This window comes from Ictidomys tridecemlineatus, chromosome 4, assembly GCF_052094955.1.
Source record: "Ictidomys tridecemlineatus isolate mIctTri1 chromosome 4, mIctTri1.hap1, whole genome shotgun sequence".
Classification (NCBI taxonomy): Eukaryota; Metazoa; Chordata; class Mammalia; order Rodentia; family Sciuridae; genus Ictidomys; species Ictidomys tridecemlineatus.
Window position 1 is genome coordinate 95,531,031 of NC_135480.1, and position 20,835 is coordinate 95,551,865.

The window sequence follows — 20,835 nt, forward strand, 5'->3', positions numbered from 1 at the left end:
TTTTGAGACAGTCTCACTAAGTTGCTTAGGGCCTAGCTTGGTTGCTGAAGCTAACCTCAAATTTGTGATCCTCCTGCCTCAGCCTTTGGAGTCACTGGGATTGTAGGTGTGTCCCATTGCATTCAGCAGGACCTACATCTTTTTTTTTTAAGTATTTATTTTTTAGTTATAGGAGGACACAATATTTTATTTTTATGTAATGCTGAGAATCAAACCCAATGCCTCACACATGCTAGGCGAGCGTTCTATCTCTGAGCCCCAGCCCCAGCCCAGGACCTACATCTTAAATCTTAGCCCGTCAGAGTCCTTGTGACTGGCTCTGTCTATGCACTACTTCTTGATGCATTTCTTAAATACATGTTCCCATTTCATATCTTTAGCATGTGCATTACCCTCTTTCTGGAGTGCCTTTGCAACATGTCAATCTTATGATTTTTTTTTCTTTTGGTGCTGGGGATTTAACCTGGGACCTCATGAATGCTAGGCAAGTGCACTACCATTGAGCTATACCCCCAGTTTTTTATTTTTATTTTGAGACAAGATCTTATCAAGTTGTGCAGGCTGACTTCGAACTTGCAATACTCTTGCTCCAATCCCTCAAATAGCTGAAATTTCAGGCATGTGCCATGATGCATGTTGTAGTTGATTTTTATATTCTCAAAATCTAATGTGTAGAAGGTACTCAATTAATGTTTAGTGAATGAATGAATCAGTTATATGATTTTATACCAGAAGTAAATATATATTCACAACTGCCATGTTCCAGGTGCTGGAAAATCATAGCACGTATGTTATGATAATGGGTAGTTTTTGAAGAAAAAATCCCTCATACTCTTATTTTAAACCCCTTCCCAGAATTGTTGCTGTTGTTTTGATGGGTGCCAGCATCTTCAGGAAGTTAAGAAGTTGTGTGTACATGAAATTGCAGTATAGATTTTAATAAAAGTTTAATTATTGGCTTTTTGGTCCTTATGACAAAAGTTTCTGATTGGTCTTTTCTCCTAGTCTCAATTATAAGTACAATTATAAGTACTCATTAATTAATTGGACTTTTTAAAAAATATTTATTTATATTTTAGGTGTAGATGGTCACAACACAATGCCTTTATTTTTATGTGGTGCTGAGAATTGAACCCGGGTCCCGCCCGTGCTAGGGGAGTGCTCTACTGCTGAGCCACAATCCCAGCCCTAATTGTACTTTTTTTGAAGTACCTTTTTAAAGGATAGAGACAAGTTTGGAACCTGAGTTAAAGTCCGCAGGACCAACACCTACAGATTATAGTTAAGAGTTAAAGTAGATCTTGTACTTTTAAAACAAGAATCATAGACCCCTTGGAATCTGAGTTTCTAAGCTGACTTTGCCTCTGTGGTTCTTGTTCCTGCTGTGTGTGTGTGTGTGTGTGTGTGTGTGATGAATCACATGAGTATTCTCTACTACTGACTGTAGCAGAATTTGCAGGTTCTGCTGTGTATGTCTACACTGACTCAGCTGAACTCTTGCTGGGCTTCTCTGTCTGCTTTTGATCTTCAGCAACAGTGCCTGTCAAATCAGTTGCAGTTTCCCTGCTATAAACACCTGGAATGGTTGAGAAATGATGGTCCTTGTGATAATGTTCATGCCTGAAGCACCTCTTTTCCTCATGGTTCTAGTGGTGATTTCCTTTGGATCTTGTCCTATGGACATGGCATTTTGCAAGACTGTGAGAGCTTTGCTGTGACCTCATGCAGTCTCATTCTCCTGAGACATTTTGCGTAACTAAGTGAGGGGTGTTATGGAACAAATTGAATGTCCTAACATAGAGTCTCTTTGATTGCAGAATTGCCTCACTCACAGAGTTCTCCAGCTGTGAGCAGCACCTGTACAAAAGTGCTCTATTTCACTGACCGGTCACTTACACCCTTCATGGTCAATATACCAAAGAGGTGAGATGCTAGGATCATCTTTTTCTTTTTCTTTTTGTAAAATAAATAAAAGGAAGGGCAGAACCATTGGTTTCTGCCCAAATGAACAGTTGAAAGGTGTTTTAAAAGCCGCACGTCTATGAAGAAGAGCCCAGGAGATTCAAGTTCCAACTTTGTCACTAACCAGTGACATTATAAAGGACAAATCATGATCTACTCCTAGATACAGGAGTAATAACAGTACTTCCAATCCTGGTAATAAAGCAAGTATGTTCCAGGTTTGGAAACATGTTTTTTAAGTGTTCAAAATTGGTCTGCTGATAGACAGGGATTGTGTCTGGCTTTTACTCACTGATCTTTGTTACTATTTAATGAGTGCAACTAATCCACATTGAGAATTTATGTTGAAAGCTTTCCAAAAACTAAGTTAATATACTTCCTCCTATGATAATATAGATTTTAAAAATCTGGAGCCAAGTACTGAGAAGTTATGGAAATTTTCCTTCCCAGAGAATCTACTTATCTGGTCTGGGTTGAAAGACAGCTTTCTAAAGCTAGACAGATAAAGATAATGATACCTGATTTAATTCTACCAGCCTAGGGAACTGGAATATTGTAGCAAAGAAGGAAATCAAGAGAGCTTAAGTATATTTATAGTTATTTCACAAATTTGATTTCAGAGACCTTATGTCTTACTTCCAAAGAAAAACAGAAAAGTGCTCTGGCTACTGCTGAAGCAGTAAATCTACTTTAAATTCTCAGCTCACTGGATTTTTAATGCTATTTTCATGTCCTAGTGGTGACTGGTTTCCTAACCTCTGCTATTTTAGAGTTATCTTGGTTTCCAGGGGCAGTGACCTAATAAGGTCATGCTGTTTCTGCCTGTTGACTTTGGCATGGGCCTGGTTTAAAGCTAACACCTTATCTTTCCAACTCATTATTTTGTTGATACTCCCCTTTTGTTGCAGGTTGGGAGAAGTGACTTTGAAGGATTTTAAAGCAGCTATTGATCGGGAAGGGAATCATCGGTATCACTTCAAAGCATTGGATCCTGAGTTTGGCACTGTCAAAGAGGAGGTACAGAATCCATGGGGAATCTGGGTAGTATTACTGGTCATACTAGAACTCCACAACCTCCTGTTTAAGGACTAGTACTCATGAGTACCTAAATTCCCTAATCTGGTCAGAGGAACTTTCTGGCACCTTTGGTCTAATAAAGTCATAGAATGGCCAAGATGATAGATAGCTTCTTCAGTTCTAGAACTTGATCATCTTGACTGAGACCTTGGATAGTATTTTTATTTTGAAAAGGAAAAGGTTTTATTTTGTTAAGGAAAATAAAAACCTCAAGACAATAAAATAAAGACTTTTTCTAGCTGTAGCTGCATCTTAGAATTTTTTCCTACATCGAACAAAATAAATAAACAGGCACGAAGACTTAGAACTAAATATTATGTGGTGGTGGTTTCTCCTAGTGAGAACAAAGAACTTCTGGATAGCCATCTATGCTGATTTCCAACTCCTTGAGTATTTTTTTTTTTTATCCTGTGCCTCTCTTTATAATCCATTTGCCAAACATAGCCATTTTGGGGGAAGATAATTCTGGATTCTGCTGTATTATTTATTGCAAATACCTTTACTGTGGTTACTGAATGAAAAAGTTGGAAAACCTAATATTTTGCAAAATTCCTCACTGAAAAGGTTCCTCACTGAAATAAATGTTTTAATACCCTGTTTTATTAATTTTGTTAGTGGCTTAGGAAATGAATTGAATAAATGAATGAAAAGAACTGTGTCTCAGAGTTGGTCTTCTTTCCAACCCTTTCTTCACAATGTCCAATACCAAAATTTTTCCCTTTCTCATTTTAAAAATGTGTCTACTGCTGCTTTGTCCTAAGAAGCCCAGGGTAGTCTGTGATTCACAATTCATTAATTCTTATATATCTCTGAACAAAGCAGCATTAGGGATTTTTTAAAAAACATTTCATAAATGTGGAACTAAGGCAAAACAAACAAACAAATAAAATACCAGTTGCAACATCAGGGACAAAACCAAAGAGAAATAAACACTCAAGCTTCGTTTTACTTTTTTTTTTTTTTTCTTTTGCAGTACTAGGGATTGAACCCCTAGGTGCTCTACCACTAAGGTACCTCCCCAGCCTGTTTTTATTTATTTTATTGGTACTAGGGATTGAATCCAGAGGCACTTTACCACTGAGCTACATTTCTAGTCTTTTTTATTTTTTAGAGTCTCACAAAGTTGCTGAGGCTGGCCTCAAATTTTCAGTCCTCCTGCCTCAGCCTCCCAAGTCATTGAGATTAATGTTCTATAATTCCCAGTGTTGCTTCTATACTCTATCCTTAATGTTTGCATTCTTTTATCAGCAGCAGTTGTTTAGTGAAACTACCTACCATACTCTGTATTTTTTTTCACTGTGGCTTTTTTGTTTACCTAGGTTTTTCATGATGATGATGCCATCCCTGGATGGGAAGGGAAAATTGTAGCCTGGGTGGAAGAAGACCATGGAGAGAATTAATGCTGAGTATTGGAACCTGGTCACTCCTGGCTGCTTCACTCAGGAAAGGGGACTTAAACCAGAGTACATTAAGAAGTTTCTAATTTGTGCTGCCAAAACAGAAGCTTCTCCAAGTATGATGGTTATCTGCTAGACCTGTTTCTGTGCCTGGCATGTCTGGTACTTAAAATCCCTGTCCATATGTGGACCATGGGTTCATCTGGAGTTCCTTGTCCATGGGAAGTGTTTTGTTCACTCTGAGGATAACAAACCGAAGGCCTTAACCAATGGGGATGGATGATCCCGCTCCTGTAGGGGCATGGCTGCTATTATCTGGAACCTAGGAATTGGATGCATTACTCCGGTGTGTTACAGTATTTTAATTGGCCTCAATGGTTGCAGCAATCAGAGTCCCAGCATTGTACTCACAGACAAGGCAAAGGTACCAACTTTTCTGCTTCTTTGCAGATACCACAAACCAAGAATAACTCGTGAGGTGGTACCAAAGATGAAAGCCCATTCTTCAATAATTGTTTGAACTGAACATGGATGGTGCTGAATTTTTGATTGGATGGAAAAAGGGCTGCCCCATATTGTGCTATTCTATTCTGAAACCATAATTAAGACCTTGGGCTGCCTCTTCTGGTCTTATCTGGTTCTGCATCTTGTCATTCAGCCCACATGGGGCATATTTCATGTACTGCTAGTTTTCTCTGGGGACTCTTAAACTTTAGAGCCATTTATTTTTCTTCCAACAGATGAACTTTGTTTTTGAAAAGAATAAGGAGTGAAAGGCTCCTTAAAAATCCAGGCGGGTATGGAAAGGTGCTGCTACCCATATCTTCTTAACTTTGTCTCATGACTTTCTTTAACTCATAACATCTTCTTTGCAGTTAAGAGGAGACAGACCATTAATTTCAGTGTTTCTTTGTGATTTATGCGTATTGAACACGAATTACTGGTCTGCCCCTCATTTCAAAGCTGGAGTTATTTTCTACTATACATTTAGTCTAGGCTGATCCTCTAGGGCATAATAGAAACCATGGGGCATGGAGCATGAGTTGTAAATGGGAAAGTTGATTCAGGGTGAAGAAACCTAGAATCATTTCGCATGTGCAACACTGTCAAGTGTAGAAGCTACAAGTGTTCAATTTTCAGAGTTTATTTAACAACCTGAATTTTCTCATTCATCCACCAGTACCATCAACCACTCAGCCATTATTCATATATATATATGTATATATATACACATATATATATATGTATATTAAATACACATACACACAAACTTCCAAAAGCAGTCTGGACCACCAATGTACACTGCCAAATAGAAGAGTAGGACAGATCTCAGTTCTGGGTTCTTGAACCTATCTGTGTCCAATTCATCTCCCCTTTTCAGCCACTTGAACAGACTACTCTTGGAACTCTTGAAATAACATCTTGTTTTATATAGATGTGTCTTTTAAAAAGAGTTCATGTTTGGAGAATTCTTTTGTACTCATTTGCTTTTTGTCTGAGAACCATGTCTATTTTTATAACTCAAGTGTGAGTTCTATATACTCTCACATTCTGTATACTGTGTCGCATTTTCTAAAGAACCCAGTAGCTTTTATACAGTCTCTTCTTACACCTCTGTGGTTTCAGAACAAACTTTATTTTATTACAATTACACTAATGGCCACTAATTCCTGTCTGATTCTACTTGCTATTTTAGTTATGGAGGTAGTTCTATGTAATCCAGTTTATTACTCTTCTAGCAGATAGAGTTCAAAAGGCATCAGGTGTCTTTGAGTAAGTTTACCTGGTCTTCTATTAAAGAATGATTTTTTTTTCGTCAGAAATAACTGGGAAAGTTTGGGAAAGCCAGCCATAGCATTATGAAATTAAACAGAATTAAACATTATGAAAGCAAACAGAAGAAAACAGTATATTTTCAGGTTTTTTTTCCTCCTCCCCCAAGAAGTCTGGAAAAAGTTCTTATGTCACCAGTTTCTCTGTTGCATGAATTTTAGTGTTTTGCTCTATGACAGCATGAGGGTTATCAGGCCAAAAGTTTGTTACTGTATTTACAGTAAATTTATCTTGAATGTCTGTCTCTTAAATCAGTTTTTTCTTTCAGTGAACAGTCTTATCATTATGTGGATTTTTAACTTTTCAGGAAAATTAAATCAGAAAAATTTCAGTTCTCTACTTTTGTGTTTTATCTCTTTTTTGAAAAGGAGCTACATGGCCTTCATCCCTCCATAAAGAGTGTAATTTGAATTCAGGGGAGAACACAAAAGATAACTTCCCAACTTTTAGCTCATGTACCATGGATAATGACTAAGCATCCTACTGGAGGACATCACTTTCATAACTGTGTGAATTGTTGTAATCATTCTGGTTTCTAAAGTGAGAGGAGCTTCTGAGCAGGTATAGGCATTGATTCATTGTATTTCAATAGACTTCTATTTGGCGGCATTCTAGGGTCCTTGTGACTTATGTATAGTGTTGTCCTCTACTGCTACTGGGATAGACCATCCCACTACTGCTAAAGTTCTCTTTCCGTGAGAAAAAGTAAAGAACTAGAATGTTTATAGAGTTCATAATTTCTAAACTGTGTTTGGTTAAAAACAAAACTAGTGGAGAACTCAGTTCTTTAAAAAAAAAAATCATTTAAAAACTGAAGACTGGTTCTCGGTTCATTCCCTAAATTAGCTGGGATTAGAACACTTCACAATTTGTACCTAAAGAATTTGGTTTTAATACACTTGGTAATGGTAATCCTACTTATGAACTTTTCAGCTCTTTTTGACTGAGATGGTTGTAAGGGAAAATATCTTTATGTTCTACATTCAATCTAAGAGGACTATACTTAAAAGCATTTGTTCATAATTAAAATTATTTTCATTTTTTTCCATTAAATAAGTATTATGATTGCACACTCCTTCAATTGTCTGAATTTATGTAAGAGGTATAGCTTGCTTAAAATGCATATATATGTAAAATTATATTTTCTTAGAAACGTGGACGTTTGCAACCATTGCTTTCAAAGAGATTATTATTGTGTATTCTCCATTTTACAGTGTTTTCATGAAAACTATGTTATACCAGCAGCTTCTGATTATTAATAACCAGTTTTAACTGCCTGTACCAGATTTGTGAATTAAAACACACAGAGAGAATAAAATGGAGTTTGCAAACAAAATCCCATCAATCATTTTCATTTATTGACTGAGATTAATCATAAAGCCATTACATTTAGTGAAGGCAGATTTCCTCAAGTGTTCTCCCTGGTAGCATGTTTACTCATTATCTGGAGAGTAGAGATGAAGATTACTTTATTGCTACAGATAGTTTACTACTGGTATTTCTAATTAAGCACAAAATAGGTTATTATGATCAAAGGATTATGTAATTTTGCTCTTCTTTTGAAATTATATGTAAATACACAAATACATTTATTTATTTATTTTGGGTGGTACTGAGAATCAAACTAAGGGCCTCACATATGCTGGGCAAGTGCTTTACTACTAAGCAACATCCTCAGCCCATAAATGTAAAAATAAAAGCCTCAGAGACAAAAGAAGTCTCTAATTTGCAAATACAAACACTAAGGAAAGATTCAGAGATTTCTTTTTCTTTTTTGATGCTGAGAAATGAACCCAGAACACTATATGCTATTCCACTAAACTACACCCCTATAGCCAAAAATGTGTATTTACTTATCATTTTCAGATGAAGTCTCACTGTCTTACCTGGGCTAGTTTCCTCCTCTTGGTGGGCTCAAGTGTGGATCTTGTGAATGGCAAACTACAGGTTAGCACTAGAACTAGAATTTTCAAATCAATCTGAAAGCTTCAAAATTTAAGTAGGCTCTATTTAGCACTGCAGTTTAAATGTGTGATAAATCTATACCTTTAGCCTTGAGTGTTTTTGTTTGGCTTTTTTTGGGGGGAGGAGGGTAACTTATGATTGAACCCAGGTGTGCTTAACCCTGAGCCATATCTCCAGCCCTTTTTATTTTTTATTTTGAGGTAGGGTCTCAGTAAGTTGCTTAGGGCCTCACTAAATTGCTGAGCTGGCCTCAAACTTGCAATCCTGCTTCAGCCTTTTGAGTTACAGGGATTAGAGGCATGGGCCACCCCACCATGCCTGGCCTGAGTACATACTTTTAACTATTAATTGGCTATCCCATCATTATGTTACTGTTAAATATGTTCAAAACAATTCAAAATATTTCAGTACCAACTAACATCTCTTTCCATCTACCTACTTTGTATCAGTGATATTTCCATTCTATTTAGGACTTTTTGAGTCTTTTAGTTTTCAATTTTCTTTATCCAATCTGTTTAGGCAACTCCAGGCTTGTTCTTTTAGGACTTGAAAACAAAATTCCATTAATCAAATTCCTAATTCTAGGATCAACTTGCCACCCCTGGACTATTTAAGCTGTGCTCTCTTACAATTTAGCTACACCGAAATCAAAGTACATTCAAAATGCAAACTATTATTGAAAAATGCAAAACAAGATTTATGCAAGCCTACTCAAGTGAACAGTAAAACTGCAGATCACCTAATACTTTATAAAAAATGCTTAGATATAACCTTTAAAATGCAGTGGAAGTAGCAAGATATTTTAGTCAATTAAAAATAGTTTCAGCATTTTTATAACCACTTATTAAGTTACAGTATAAGCCATTTCATTAATTAATCTTCCATTGCTTCTTCCAATTGTTACTCATAAGTAAAAATTTTACAAAATTACTACTCAATTTTAATTATTTCAAACATGCATTTTCATTTAATCTGGAAATTTTCTCAGTTATGTCTACATAAAATTGTTGGGCAGTTGTGCCTGCTTAAACATTCCCAATTTAAGTAGGTACGAAATAGTCTCATGAGGCTTTCTTTGTTATTATTCCAAATTAATTATCAGGGAAGTTGAATGCTTTCAGACTTTGATTTCCCCCCAATTTCTTCTTGTGTTCTTGGTGTTCCCTGACTGACCATGTGTACAATGGGGACTTCCTCCCAATGTCACCTTCAGCTTAGAAATAATGAGCTGTTTTCTAATTATGAAATAATTGTACAATAGAGGTGTACCTAACAAATTGTGTACATAAGTCTTCGTTCATTAATTCAAAAATGCATTTAGCACCCACTATTTACCAGGTACTATATATACTATAACTCTGAAGATGGCGAAGAACAGTACAAAGATTCCTGCCCCCACTGGCATAGTTTGGTTTTGACATGAAATACACTCATGAGCCACATAACGGTGTTTGGTTAATTATCTACCAAATATACTATGGTGAGCCCTTAAGATTATATTGCCTAGTGACACTGTAGCCACCTTTGTTTAAATGCACTCTACGATGTTCACACAACCACAAAATAGACTAACAATAAATTTCTCATGATTGCACCTTAAAGCAAGGCTTTTTGGCTATTTAAAGGAATTCTGTGGTGATTAGGAGGTAACACAAATCTGTTTTGCAAACTTGTTAAAATCTTCATACAGGAAGTAGGTTTAATCCTACTAGAGTACATTTGACTGTAGGAATGTGCCTTCCGCCTGGCTGCCCTTCACACCACCTGGCTGGAAAACCTGGTACTGCCGTGTCCGGAGGGGCTACAAACCTGAAATTAAATCTTTGTAACCTAGTACAGCCCGCACAGGGCGAGGCCCCAAGCCAGGTCACTTTGGGCCTTGCAGAAACCAAGGGCACATCTCCCGAACCCTTGGACAGCCCCGCAGGCGGTTCCTGGCACCTTATTCTCGTGAAGCGACACTCCAAGCCGCTGCCCCCTGATCTAAGGCTCCCATCGATCGCCCGGCCACTCTGCGGGCGCGTACCCAGCTCCTCGTCAAAACAAGGCCACCCCCCTCCCCCCAGCATCTCCCACAACGCCGCTATTAGCCAGGCTCTCTCCGCCTTTTTAGGCCCCGACCCCACAACGACTGTGCTCATTTCTATCTTCTGGGATGCCTCTCTTAGAACTCCGTCACCTTCCTCCCTTCTCCCATTGTTTGGCCTCCCAAACTGGGCGCCTGCGGCAGCTTCGCTGAAACACGCCTATTCGGGTGGGTCCTAAGTAGTCGCCTCACCGGCCTAGAGCCTCCCAGACCAGGTCCCGGCAGAGGAAGAGCGTTGGTGGGGCGCACTGGACCGCGGAGGGGCGGCGTGAATTCTCCGAACCGGTTTTACGACAACGTGCGGCTGCGCAGAGTGGCTGACGGCAAAGCCGCGCTGCTCTAGGAGAGGTCACTCCGGAGACCATCTAGGTTTTGGGGCGTGGGGGGAATCAGTGGCATTATGTGGCGCGTCTGTGCGCGACGGGCCCAGAATGCAGCCCCAGGGACGGGACTCGGAGCTCGATGGACGGCCTCGCGGGAGGGATCTGCAGCTCAGTGTGTGAGCCGGCGGTCTGGCCCCGCTCGTTGCAACAGCACAACCACAAGGTATGGCGGGGTCCGGGCATTGGGCGGCTGGAGCCCCAACTCTGGCGCCACTCCGCGGAACCGCTTACTGTTGCAACTTCTGGGCTCGTCTAGCCGCCGCAGTTATAGTCTCCCCCCGCATCAGAAGGTAAGCTTTCAACCTGGGATCCGGTTGCCCTTCAGGGCACTCTTCTTGGCCTTGGGAACCTCCAGAGGCCCCAGTGATCTTCCAACTCCTCCCCAGTATCTGTCATCGCGCCTTGTCCAATACCTAGCTTTGCTGCAGCTCTTGAACGCCCTTCTTAAGGTCTGTTCCATTCCAAGGAGAGTTCCAAGCCTTGGGCTGTGTGTTAAACATCTGCTGAGGTTAGGGCTTTGTCAGACCCACTAGACTGTGGAGGAGGAAGTCTGCCACTGGAAATAATGAACTTCTGGTAGGCAAGAACTCCCTTTCTATCTCCAGGACCCAGTGTGTAATGGGACTCAGTAAACTTTTTGCATGAAATTGAATTGAGTGAAACCTTAAAGGAGGCTGAGAATTAAGCAGCTCTTGTTGATTTAATGCTTTTCCTTTTTCTCTTCCAGGTTCCGTTGCCTTCTCTTTCCCCCACAATGCAGGCAGGCACAATTGCCCGTTGGGAGAAAAAAGAAGGAGAAAAAATCAACGAGGGCGATCTAATTGCAGAAGTAAGTTTTAAAATATGGAGATGAGTTCGAAGGGGCTGGATGTGCTGAACAGCTTTGTAGCTTTAAGGATGCATAATATACCCTTTGCTTAAGAAACAGATTTTTTTACCCCCACAACGTGATATTAGAATTGGTTAAATAAGTGGTCGGTCAGCAGCTGGCTAAACTGATCTTTTTTTTTTTTTTTTTTTCTTTTTTGGTACCAGGATTGAACTCAGAGGCACTTAACCACTGAGCCACATCCCCAGCCTTTTTATGTATTTTATTTAGAGACAGAATTTCACTGAGTTGCTCAGGCCTTTGCTAAGTTATTGAGGCTGGCTTTGAACTCAAGATTCTCCTGCCTCAGCCTCCAGAGTTGCTGGGATTACAGGTGTGCACCATCGCCCTGGCCCATACTGCTCTTTGTTTACTCAGTGCATTTTAAAAGAATTCTTTCTTTCAAGTCCATGATAATGGCTTTATTGTCATATGACTGTTGAACTGTATAATTCTAGACAGTTCTGAGTACTGGAAGTACAAATCTTAAGTTTCTGCTTTGTGTTAAAAGGTTGAAACTGATAAAGCCACTGTTGGATTTGAGAGCATGGAGGAGTGTTACATGGCAAAGATCCTTGTTGCTGAAGGTACTAGAGATGTTCCAGTTGGAGCCATTATTTGTATCACAGTTGGAAAGTAAGTAGAACCCTCACAATTTGTGAAAGTTCAGTGCTTTTCAGAATATTTTAACTAAGAATTGAGAAATAAGTAAAGGCTGTGTGTGTGTGTGTGTGTGTGTGTGTGTGTGTGTGTGTGTGTGCGCGCGCCGCAGTCTTAGCTGGGCACAAGATCACGAGCCACCACACACTTTGTAGATATAAACAGCAATTCTTTATTCCCGAACTCACACTGGCCTCTACACACGTTCTGGGGAAATCTGCGTTCTGCCGCCACAAAATTCATGTCCCATATGCTTTCTGAATTCCACGAGAACTCAAGGATGGGGCGTGCCTGAGGCAGCAGGAATGCCGTATTCCCAGCAGGAATAACCTTCAACCTGGAACTTCCCTAAACCCAGATTGTCTTAAACCGGGATACTTCCTAAAACCTGCAGGATACACCCTAAACCTGGATCCACCCTCGTCCTTGAGCAGGGTCACCTTTCTCAAACACACATGCAATGTCACAGCAAATTTCCAAGGCAAGTCCATTTAACATGGGGTACGCTGGCAAGGAAATTTCGATGCGTCATTCCTACTTGGCAATGGCCCTCAGCATGTGTGTGTGTGTGTGTGTGGTGTGCCGGGGATGGAACCCAGGGCCTTGTGCATGTGAGGCAAGCACTCTACCAACTGAGCTGTATATATATTCCCATCCCCTAGTAGAGACTTTTGAAGACTTCTGTGGGAGTTGAATTTACTTTATAACTCTTTATATTTACACATTCTTTCTTTTCCTTAGACCTGAAGATATTGAGGCCTTTAAAAATTATACTTTGGATTCCTCAGCAGCTCCTACTCCACAAGCAGCCTCAGCACCAACTCCAGCTGCTGCTACTGCTGCTGCATCTCCACCCACGCCTTCTGCTCAGGCTCCTGGTAGTTCATATCCCACTCATATGCAGGTGAGGCTCAGCTGAGTATTTGCTCTAAACGATTTAATATCTATATATTTTTCATAGATGGCTATCACATACTGGAAACTGGCATTAAATATGGTTAGGTTTTGTCATTTGTGAGTATATGGAGATTTAACCATGAAAATTGATAACCTTTGATCTTAGTTGTTATTTCCAGGTATGTAACTTAGACAATTCTTTTAACCTTTCTCCACTCAGCCTTGGTGTATTACACAGTATAATGCTTGGCAGTTCTTACTCAAGAACATTATGTTCCACAATTATACATTGTCGGTGGAACTGTGGACTAGTACAGCTACTCTAGAAAGCAGTGTGGAGATTCCTCTAAAACTAGGGATGGAACCACCATATGACCCAGATATCCCATTCCAGAGTATTTTCCCAAAAGACCTAAAATTGGCAAACTACAGCGACATAGTCGCATCAGTGTTTATAGCATCAGTGTTTATTCACAATAACTAAATTATGGAATCAAACCAGAAGCCTATGGATAGATGAATGGATTAAGAAATTGTGATATATGCCTGGGGTTGTAGCTCAGTGGCAGAGCACTTGCCTGGCACATGTGAAACAATGGGTTTGATCCTTAGCACCATATAAAAGTAAACAAATAAAATGAAGGCATGCTGTCTATCTACAACTACAAAATTTTTTTTTAATTGTGATATATATATATATACACACACACACGCACAATCATTCAACTCAATCAATAAAAAGAATGTAATTATGGCATTTGCCAGTAAATGGGTAGAAAGGGAGATTATCATTCTGAGTGAAATTAGTCAAACTCAGGAACTCAAAGGTTGAATGTTTTTTTCTCATGTGTAAGCTAGAGTAAAATAAAGGAAAGGGGTAGGGAAGAATAAAATTACATAAGGAACCAATTAAATACAAGTTAATAGATGATTAAAAGGAAGTCTAGTGGACTAGCAGAGGAAAAGGGGAGCAGGGTGGGGAGGACAGGAAGGAAATCAAGGGCTCATGAATTGAAATAGATTTCCATGCATGAGTATGTTTGTTGGGATAAACCCAGCTATTATGTATAACCATAAAGCCCTAAGGGGGCGGGGAAACACAAAAAGAGCTGAGTGTCAAGGTGCATGCTTGTAATCCCAATGGCTCAGGAAGCTGAGGCAGGAGCATCTCAAGTTCAAAGCCAGCCTCAGCGTCAGCGAGGCTCTGAGCAACTTAGTGAGACCCTGTCTCTAAATAAAATAAAAATTAGGGCTGGGGATGTGGTTCAGTGGTTGAATTCCCCTGAGTTCAATCCTTGGTACTCCCCCCTGCCAAAAACCCATAAAACATTATGTTCCAGATTTTGAAGGTGATTTTACTTATGTTTACTCCCTGTACAAATGGAGTGTCATCTGTTGAAAGTCCTCAGTTGGTGTTGTTATTGTCAGGGTGTCCAGTTGGGTTCCAGGTCCTTGGTGTCCCCAACAAAGAATTGAGCAAGACACACAAGTAACAGGTGAAGTATAGATTTATTGAAGGTAAAGATGGAAGTAGCACTCTGTAAGGTAGAGCAGAGTGAGTCTAGTAAGAGAGAGCTTCAAGGCCGCAATGTTTGGAAATTAGTGTTTTATTTAAAAGTCTAAGAAGACAGCAGATGAACTGTGAGGCATTTTCTTCCCTATATGGACCTGATGGAAGATCTTACTGGTCACCTTATGAGACCTGGTTAGAATATTTTCAATTTTCTGAATTAGTTATTTTAGAAAACCTAATTAGAATACTGCTCAGTTTACTCCATTGGTCATTTTAAAATACTGAACCCATGGCAGGAGTTGGCATGGTAATGTCAACAGAGACATAACTCACCTCCCTGTGTTGTCCTCCAGCGCATCCTTCTTTTATACCCTGCCTCTGCCACCTTGGTGTCCCTGAACTCCTGCCTAAGAGTGTTTTCCTTTGACATGTGTTGGTCTACTTTTGCTGAATAGGTGAAGTACTTCTGTAGTATTCATAAATGACAATAAAGAGTAAATGTGCAGTAAACACATAGAATAGCACTGCAACAAAACTGAAAGCTATAAATGCAGTCACTGTTGATTGTACTAAGTCACTTTCTAAGAAATTAAATGAGTTTATATTAGAGTAGTCCTGTGTATATTTGTATATTTTTAATGTTGAAATTGGATAAAAAAACTAGTTATCCTTTTTCTAAAGGATTAATATCTGAACTTTCTTTAACTTTTTTTTTCTTGAAAATTTTGTTTAAGAATCATTTTCTTCATTGGAAGTAATGTTCCACTTCAAGGACTATTAGTAACAATCACTTATGATGAAATTTTACCTGGTCTTACAATTCACACAGTTATATCATCCTGTTCAACAGATTCTATCTCATTACATAAGACCTCATTTCTATCCATTTTATGTCTGCGGCTTTGTATGCAAATGTATAAGTGTTGGGTTGTGCCTTAATTATTGAGATTATTGGCTCTAGTCTTTGGTTTTTTTGATTGAACCCAGGGGTGCTTAACCCCTGAGCCACATCTCCGGCTCTTTTTTATATTAGCGACAGGGTCTCAGTCCGAGGATGGCTCTGATCCTCCTGCTTCAACTTCCTGAGCCACTGGAATTACAGGCATGCACCACCAAGCCCAGCTCCAGTCATTTTTAAGAAACAGATGAAGATGGCAAATTTTGAACAAACAAAGCATTTTTAAAGAATTTTCAGTCTTGTTTTACTTTTTCCCCCCTTCTGGAGACATCTTTGATTGAAATTACTTTCCCCTCAACATCATACTATTCAGTATTGCTAATTAGATACAAAAGCCTAAGAAGACAGCAGATGAAGTCCATTATAACTGATGGACTGAATAACCATCCACATTCAATGTGCACACAAACTATAAAAATAAGAAATCAATTTTTAATTAATTAATTTTTACAAAGGTGCAAAGATCTAAGACCATTTTTATTTTGATGAAATGCATATTATCTAAATTTTTCTTTGCTTGCTTGTATTTTGGTGTCAAATCTAAGAATCCTTTGCCAAATCTGAAGATATTCCGCTATGTGTTCTTATATGATTTTTGGGAGATTGACTATATACCAACTCAAATGGCAAAGGGGCTACAGATATAGCTTGGTGGTAAAGCATGTGTTTAGCATGCACAAGACCCTGGGTTCATTCTACAGCAACACATTAAAAACAAATAAAATATATATAAGAAGTAATATACACATAAAGAGAAGTCTAATCCATAATTTGCAACAGCCAGTCCAGGAAGCCAAACAATATCCTCTGCAGTGTTTTTCCTCAGAGTGACCAGAGATAGTTAATAACTGCCAGGTTCTTTTTTTTTTTTTTTTAATATATATTTTTTAGTTGTAGTTGGATACAATATTGTTAATTAATTAATTAATTATTTTATGTGGTGCTGAGAATGGAACCCAAGACCTCACCTGTGCTAGGCAAGCTCTCTATTGCTGAGCCACAACCCCAGCCCCCTGCCAGTTTCTTTAATTTTTGTGCCTCCTTCCAACTCAAGACCAACCAGAGGTATTTTTAATTTTTAATTCAGATGTTTCCATTTTGTTGGTGTGGAAAGGACTATTATAAGAACAGTTTTTGAGGAACTGGGAGTGTAGCTCAGCAGTAGAGCACTGTTTAGCATTCATGAAGCCCTTGTTTAATCCCTAGCACCCTCCCACAAAGAAAAACCCAAAATAAAATTAAAAAAAGACCTACAGTTTTAAAAAATTTTTAGTTTAAAGAATTAATTTAAATGGACATAAATTCTTTGAATTTATAATTATAATGTTTTGAAATATGTATACATTGTGAATGGTGAAATTGAATCAATGTACATTTTTATTAACTATAGTCTCCAAAGAATAGTTCTTACTGGTTTTGTAAATCTTACGTCTAGGACGTTTGGGACAAATGTGGTTTTCTTTGGGTGAAAAGATGTATGGAGCACAGTAAAATTTTAGCAGAGGAGTTCGGACCAGATCAGTTTGTAAAAAAAAAAAAAAAACCTTCCATCTTTTTTGTTTGTGTGTGGTGCAGAGCCTTATAAATACTGTGCAAATACTCTACTACTGACTGCATCTCCAGTCCTTTTTATCTTTTATTTTGAGACAGGATCTCACTAAGTTGCCCAGGCTGGCCTGGAACTTGTGATCCTCTTATTCAGTCTCCAGAGTGGCTGTGATTTCAGGCTTGCACCACCATATCTGGCAAAAAAAATTCTATCTTTTTATTTATTTATTTATTTTTTAGTTTTAAGTGGACACAATACGTTTATTTTATTTTTATGTGATGCTGAAGATAGGACCGAGAACCTCACGCATGCTAGGCAAGTGCTCTACCTCTGAGCCACAATCTTATCCCCTCCAGAATTCTATCTTAATCTAAATGTTATAGAAAGATGAAAAGATGCTCTATGATTAGATATTTATTGGGGAAATTGACTATCTGGAAAAAAATTCTTCCCATTTACCTGTTACTTTGAACTTTGGATGGTGTATCTGCGTATGGCTGATGCGCTTTAACGCTTGAGATGATCTGAAGGAGTATTTAACTGGTGGAAAGCTCTTGAGGCACTGAGCTTTCGATGTGATGACTGTTTGGACTCTCAAAGTTACTATCACTCCCTGAAACTGTATAAGGTTGCCTGAGTGCTTTATGTCCAATGCTTCTTAATATTAAGCAGTATTATGTATTTACTTCTACAGGTACTTCTTCCTGCCCTTTCTCCTACAATGACAATGGGTACAGTTCAGAGATGGGAAAAAAAAGTGGGTGAGAAGCTAAGTGAAGGAGACTTATTGGCAGAAATAGAGACTGACAAGGCCACTATAGGTGAGATTTCTTCAGCTCTTAATGGTTGAGGCACTAAGTTTTCCAGTGAGCAAGAGGATTGTCATTCTTTCTTGTCACAAGTGAATGATGTTGTAAAAATTTTACAATTTTTAGGATTCATTTCCTGGGACAAGAGTTTTATAACAAAAATGTATATGGTCAAATTTGTCAGGTACATATCACATTCATTGAATCAAGAAGAATGTCAACTCAGATTATTCTTAGGCCAGAGTTTGCTTCTTAGCCTTATTTTTATGTTACTGAAAAGCTATATCATAACTGCCATTGTCTAAACTGGGCAAAAAAACAGAAGAGGAGAAAATCACTCCCAAGGCAGGAAAATATAAAAATATTTAAGATGGCTTCAAGGGAAAGCTGAAAACCAGGGTTTAGATTGTTTTCATAGTTTGAAAATGACATGCATATTAATCTGTTTCAATAGTACATTTCCATGTTTCCCCCTTTTTTGATTTGTTTTTATGCTCAGAAATAAAATGCATATAGATAATCTTATATTTGTGATAATATTTAGGATATTTGTAGGTATTATGAATTTCTTGCCCTTTTCTCCAGTTGTCAATAAAGGAAGCCTGTCTGTTCTACAGAGATGTAGTAGAAGATCCTAGGCATCTTCTGCAATAGTACTTGGCAGATTGTATTCTCTTAAACCCCATCATTACTCACTGGCATCTTGGCAAAGGAGAATTAAAGAGTAGGACCCTACAATGCCCCATTTCCCTCCCCTACTCTACCAGAACAGTTCTTTTTCTTTTGTAAATTGTAGTTCTCCATAAATGAGTGTTTTTTGGGGGAAGATGGTTATTTATCTAGGAGTCAAAACTTATTTATCTTCTCCAGTGGCTTCTTTTAGTTTTACTTTTGCAACTCTAATTCTTGGTTTCTTATAAGAAAAGCAGTAGCTGAATAAAATATAAGTTGTCAACACCGTAGACATTCCAGTAATGTTGCATTTTTTCACATTGAAATATTTAGTATAACACTAAATATAACCTCTTTGAAAAGCCCCAAGGAAACTTTTAGAATTGAACTTGAACATCACTGTTCATCTGGGATGTTTTTTAATTTGACATCCATGTGGCTGTGATTTTTATCTGTACAGCTGACACTATCTTGAAGTCTTGTAAGTCTGCATGGGATCTGCCCTTGGAGATATTTTTAATAACTAGTTTAAAAACTAATTATTTTCTCTAATCTCTGATAGTTTTATTTAGCAGATACAGTTGCTCCTCAGAATCCACAGGGAATTGGTTCCAGAATAAAAATCTGTACATGTTAAGCTCAGATGCATTATTTTTTTCAAATGATTTTAGTCCTGTGGATTTGGAGGGTTAGCTGTATTTGTACCAGGTATTGTTTCTAAGTTCTTAAGAAATATTCATTTAAATTCATTAAAATACCTGAAGTAGGTATAGTCATCCCTTGGTATCTAGAGGGGGGCGGGGAATTGCCCCCCCCAATCTGCAGATAATTAAATCTCTTATATAAAATGGCATAATATTTGCATAGAATTTATATGCATTCTCTCATATTTGCCATATATTTGTTTTTTGTTTTTTTGTTTTTTCTTTTTGATGTGCTGGGGATTGAACCTAGGGACTTGTGCATACTAGGCAAGACCTCTGCTACTGAGCTATTCCCTGACCCTTCCTATATACTTTAACTAATTTCTGGGTTGCTTCTATTACCTAATACAGTAAAAACTAAGTAAGTAGTTGTTACATTATATTGTTTAGGGAATAATGACAAGAGAAAAAAGTATATACATCTTCAGTATAGATGCAATTATCATAGACTTAACTCAGGAACAGTATAAAATTTTGATCTATAAATAGTTAAATCCAATGATGACTGTAATATAATTTTGCCCATTTTATAAAGAAACTGAGGTCCAGATTAAATAGCTTATAAAAAGGCTATGTAACTAGTTAGAATGAAAAAAGCCTGTACTTAAAACTCTACTGTGAGTTTGTATTAATAGTAGAGTCTTTTAATTACCATATTTTTTTTCTTTCTATTTAAGGTTTTGAGGTACAGGAAGAAGGTTATCTGGCAAAAATCTTGGTTCCTGAAGGCACAAGAGATGTCCCTCTGGGAACCCCACTTTGTATCATCGTAGAAAAAGAGTCAGATATAGCAGCATTTGCTGATTATAGGCCAACTGAAGTAACTGATTTAAAACCACAAGCACCACCACCTACCCCACCTCCGGTAGGTATGGCTCCAGAATCAAGGGAGCATTTATCCTGTTAAAGAATAAATTAAAGGGATGTGATTAGATGATATCCTAGGTTCCTTTGAGCTCCAAGATTATATGAATAGGGAAGGGAATAATAGGTTAACATTTGTAGGGTTAGTTGGAACTGTGCCATGCTTTTAATGGTCAGTAGTTTGAGCCTTCTAGCTTTTTTCCCACTGCTGTCTTGAGTCCTGCTGAGAAAAATGTGGAGGTGACATAGTCACATTTACTATATGATGCCTGACATTTCTTATCCTTTTAGGTATTTACATTTTATAGTAGGTCAATATATATTTGTAATGCACTGGAAGCTTGACAAGCATACTTGTTTTGCATAGAATTTGGTATATTACCATATACAATGTATTGTACAGTATACATCTATAACATGAACTTGTGTGAACTCAAAGTATAGATAGATAACACAATGAAGCTTCTGCAGATGCTAGAATCATGTGAGTTCAGACTAGGTGCACATTACTGTAGGAGAAAATTTGATTTCTGTGTGTCCTTCATTCACAGGGAGCGAGAAAGTAGCAGTGTTAGTTTATTTTTTTAGATACTTTTCAACTTGGAACATTCTAGCATAATTTTGTATTTTGAAATTTG

General features: G+C 38.2%; 2 protein-coding genes and 1 long non-coding RNA gene across 11 annotated transcripts in view; 2 read left to right on the forward strand and 1 right to left on the reverse strand.

The window, feature by feature from the left end:
• Dixdc1 (DIX domain containing 1) overlaps positions 1–7,605 on the forward strand; it is a 78,666-nt gene extending 71,061 nt beyond the window's left edge. For all 8 annotated transcript variants that reach the window (XM_021732398.3, XM_078046979.1, XM_040285198.2 and 5 more), the window contains 3 exons: positions 1,818–1,923; positions 2,871–2,979; positions 4,359–7,605. In XM_021732398.3, the coding sequence (XP_021588073.2) occupies positions 1,818–1,923; positions 2,871–2,979; positions 4,359–4,439 (296 nt within the window). In that variant the 3' untranslated portion in view covers positions 4,440–7,605. The remainder of the gene's footprint in view (positions 1–1,817; positions 1,924–2,870; positions 2,980–4,358) is intronic.
• Positions 7,606–10,582, reverse strand: LOC144377185 (uncharacterized). The gene is made up of 2 exons (XR_013437886.1): positions 8,156–10,582; positions 7,606–7,713 (listed from the first exon to the last, which is right to left on the reverse strand). It is a non-coding gene; the product is annotated as an uncharacterized LOC144377185 (long non-coding RNA).
• A 31-nt stretch (positions 10,583–10,613) lies between these two features.
• Dlat (dihydrolipoamide S-acetyltransferase) overlaps positions 10,614–20,835 on the forward strand; it is a 44,243-nt gene continuing 34,021 nt past the window's right edge. Inside the window, exons 1-6 of one of the 2 annotated variants that reach the window (XM_005334226.5) lie at positions 10,614–10,993; positions 11,431–11,532; positions 12,083–12,207; positions 12,973–13,135; positions 17,843–17,969; positions 20,011–20,198. In XM_005334226.5, the coding sequence (XP_005334283.1) occupies positions 10,721–10,993; positions 11,431–11,532; positions 12,083–12,207; positions 12,973–13,135; positions 17,843–17,969; positions 20,011–20,198 (978 nt within the window). In that variant the 5' untranslated portion in view covers positions 10,614–10,720. The remainder of the gene's footprint in view (positions 10,994–11,430; positions 11,533–12,082; positions 12,208–12,972; positions 13,136–17,842; positions 17,970–20,010; positions 20,199–20,835) is intronic. The other variant, XM_021732396.3, reaches the window with a different exon arrangement.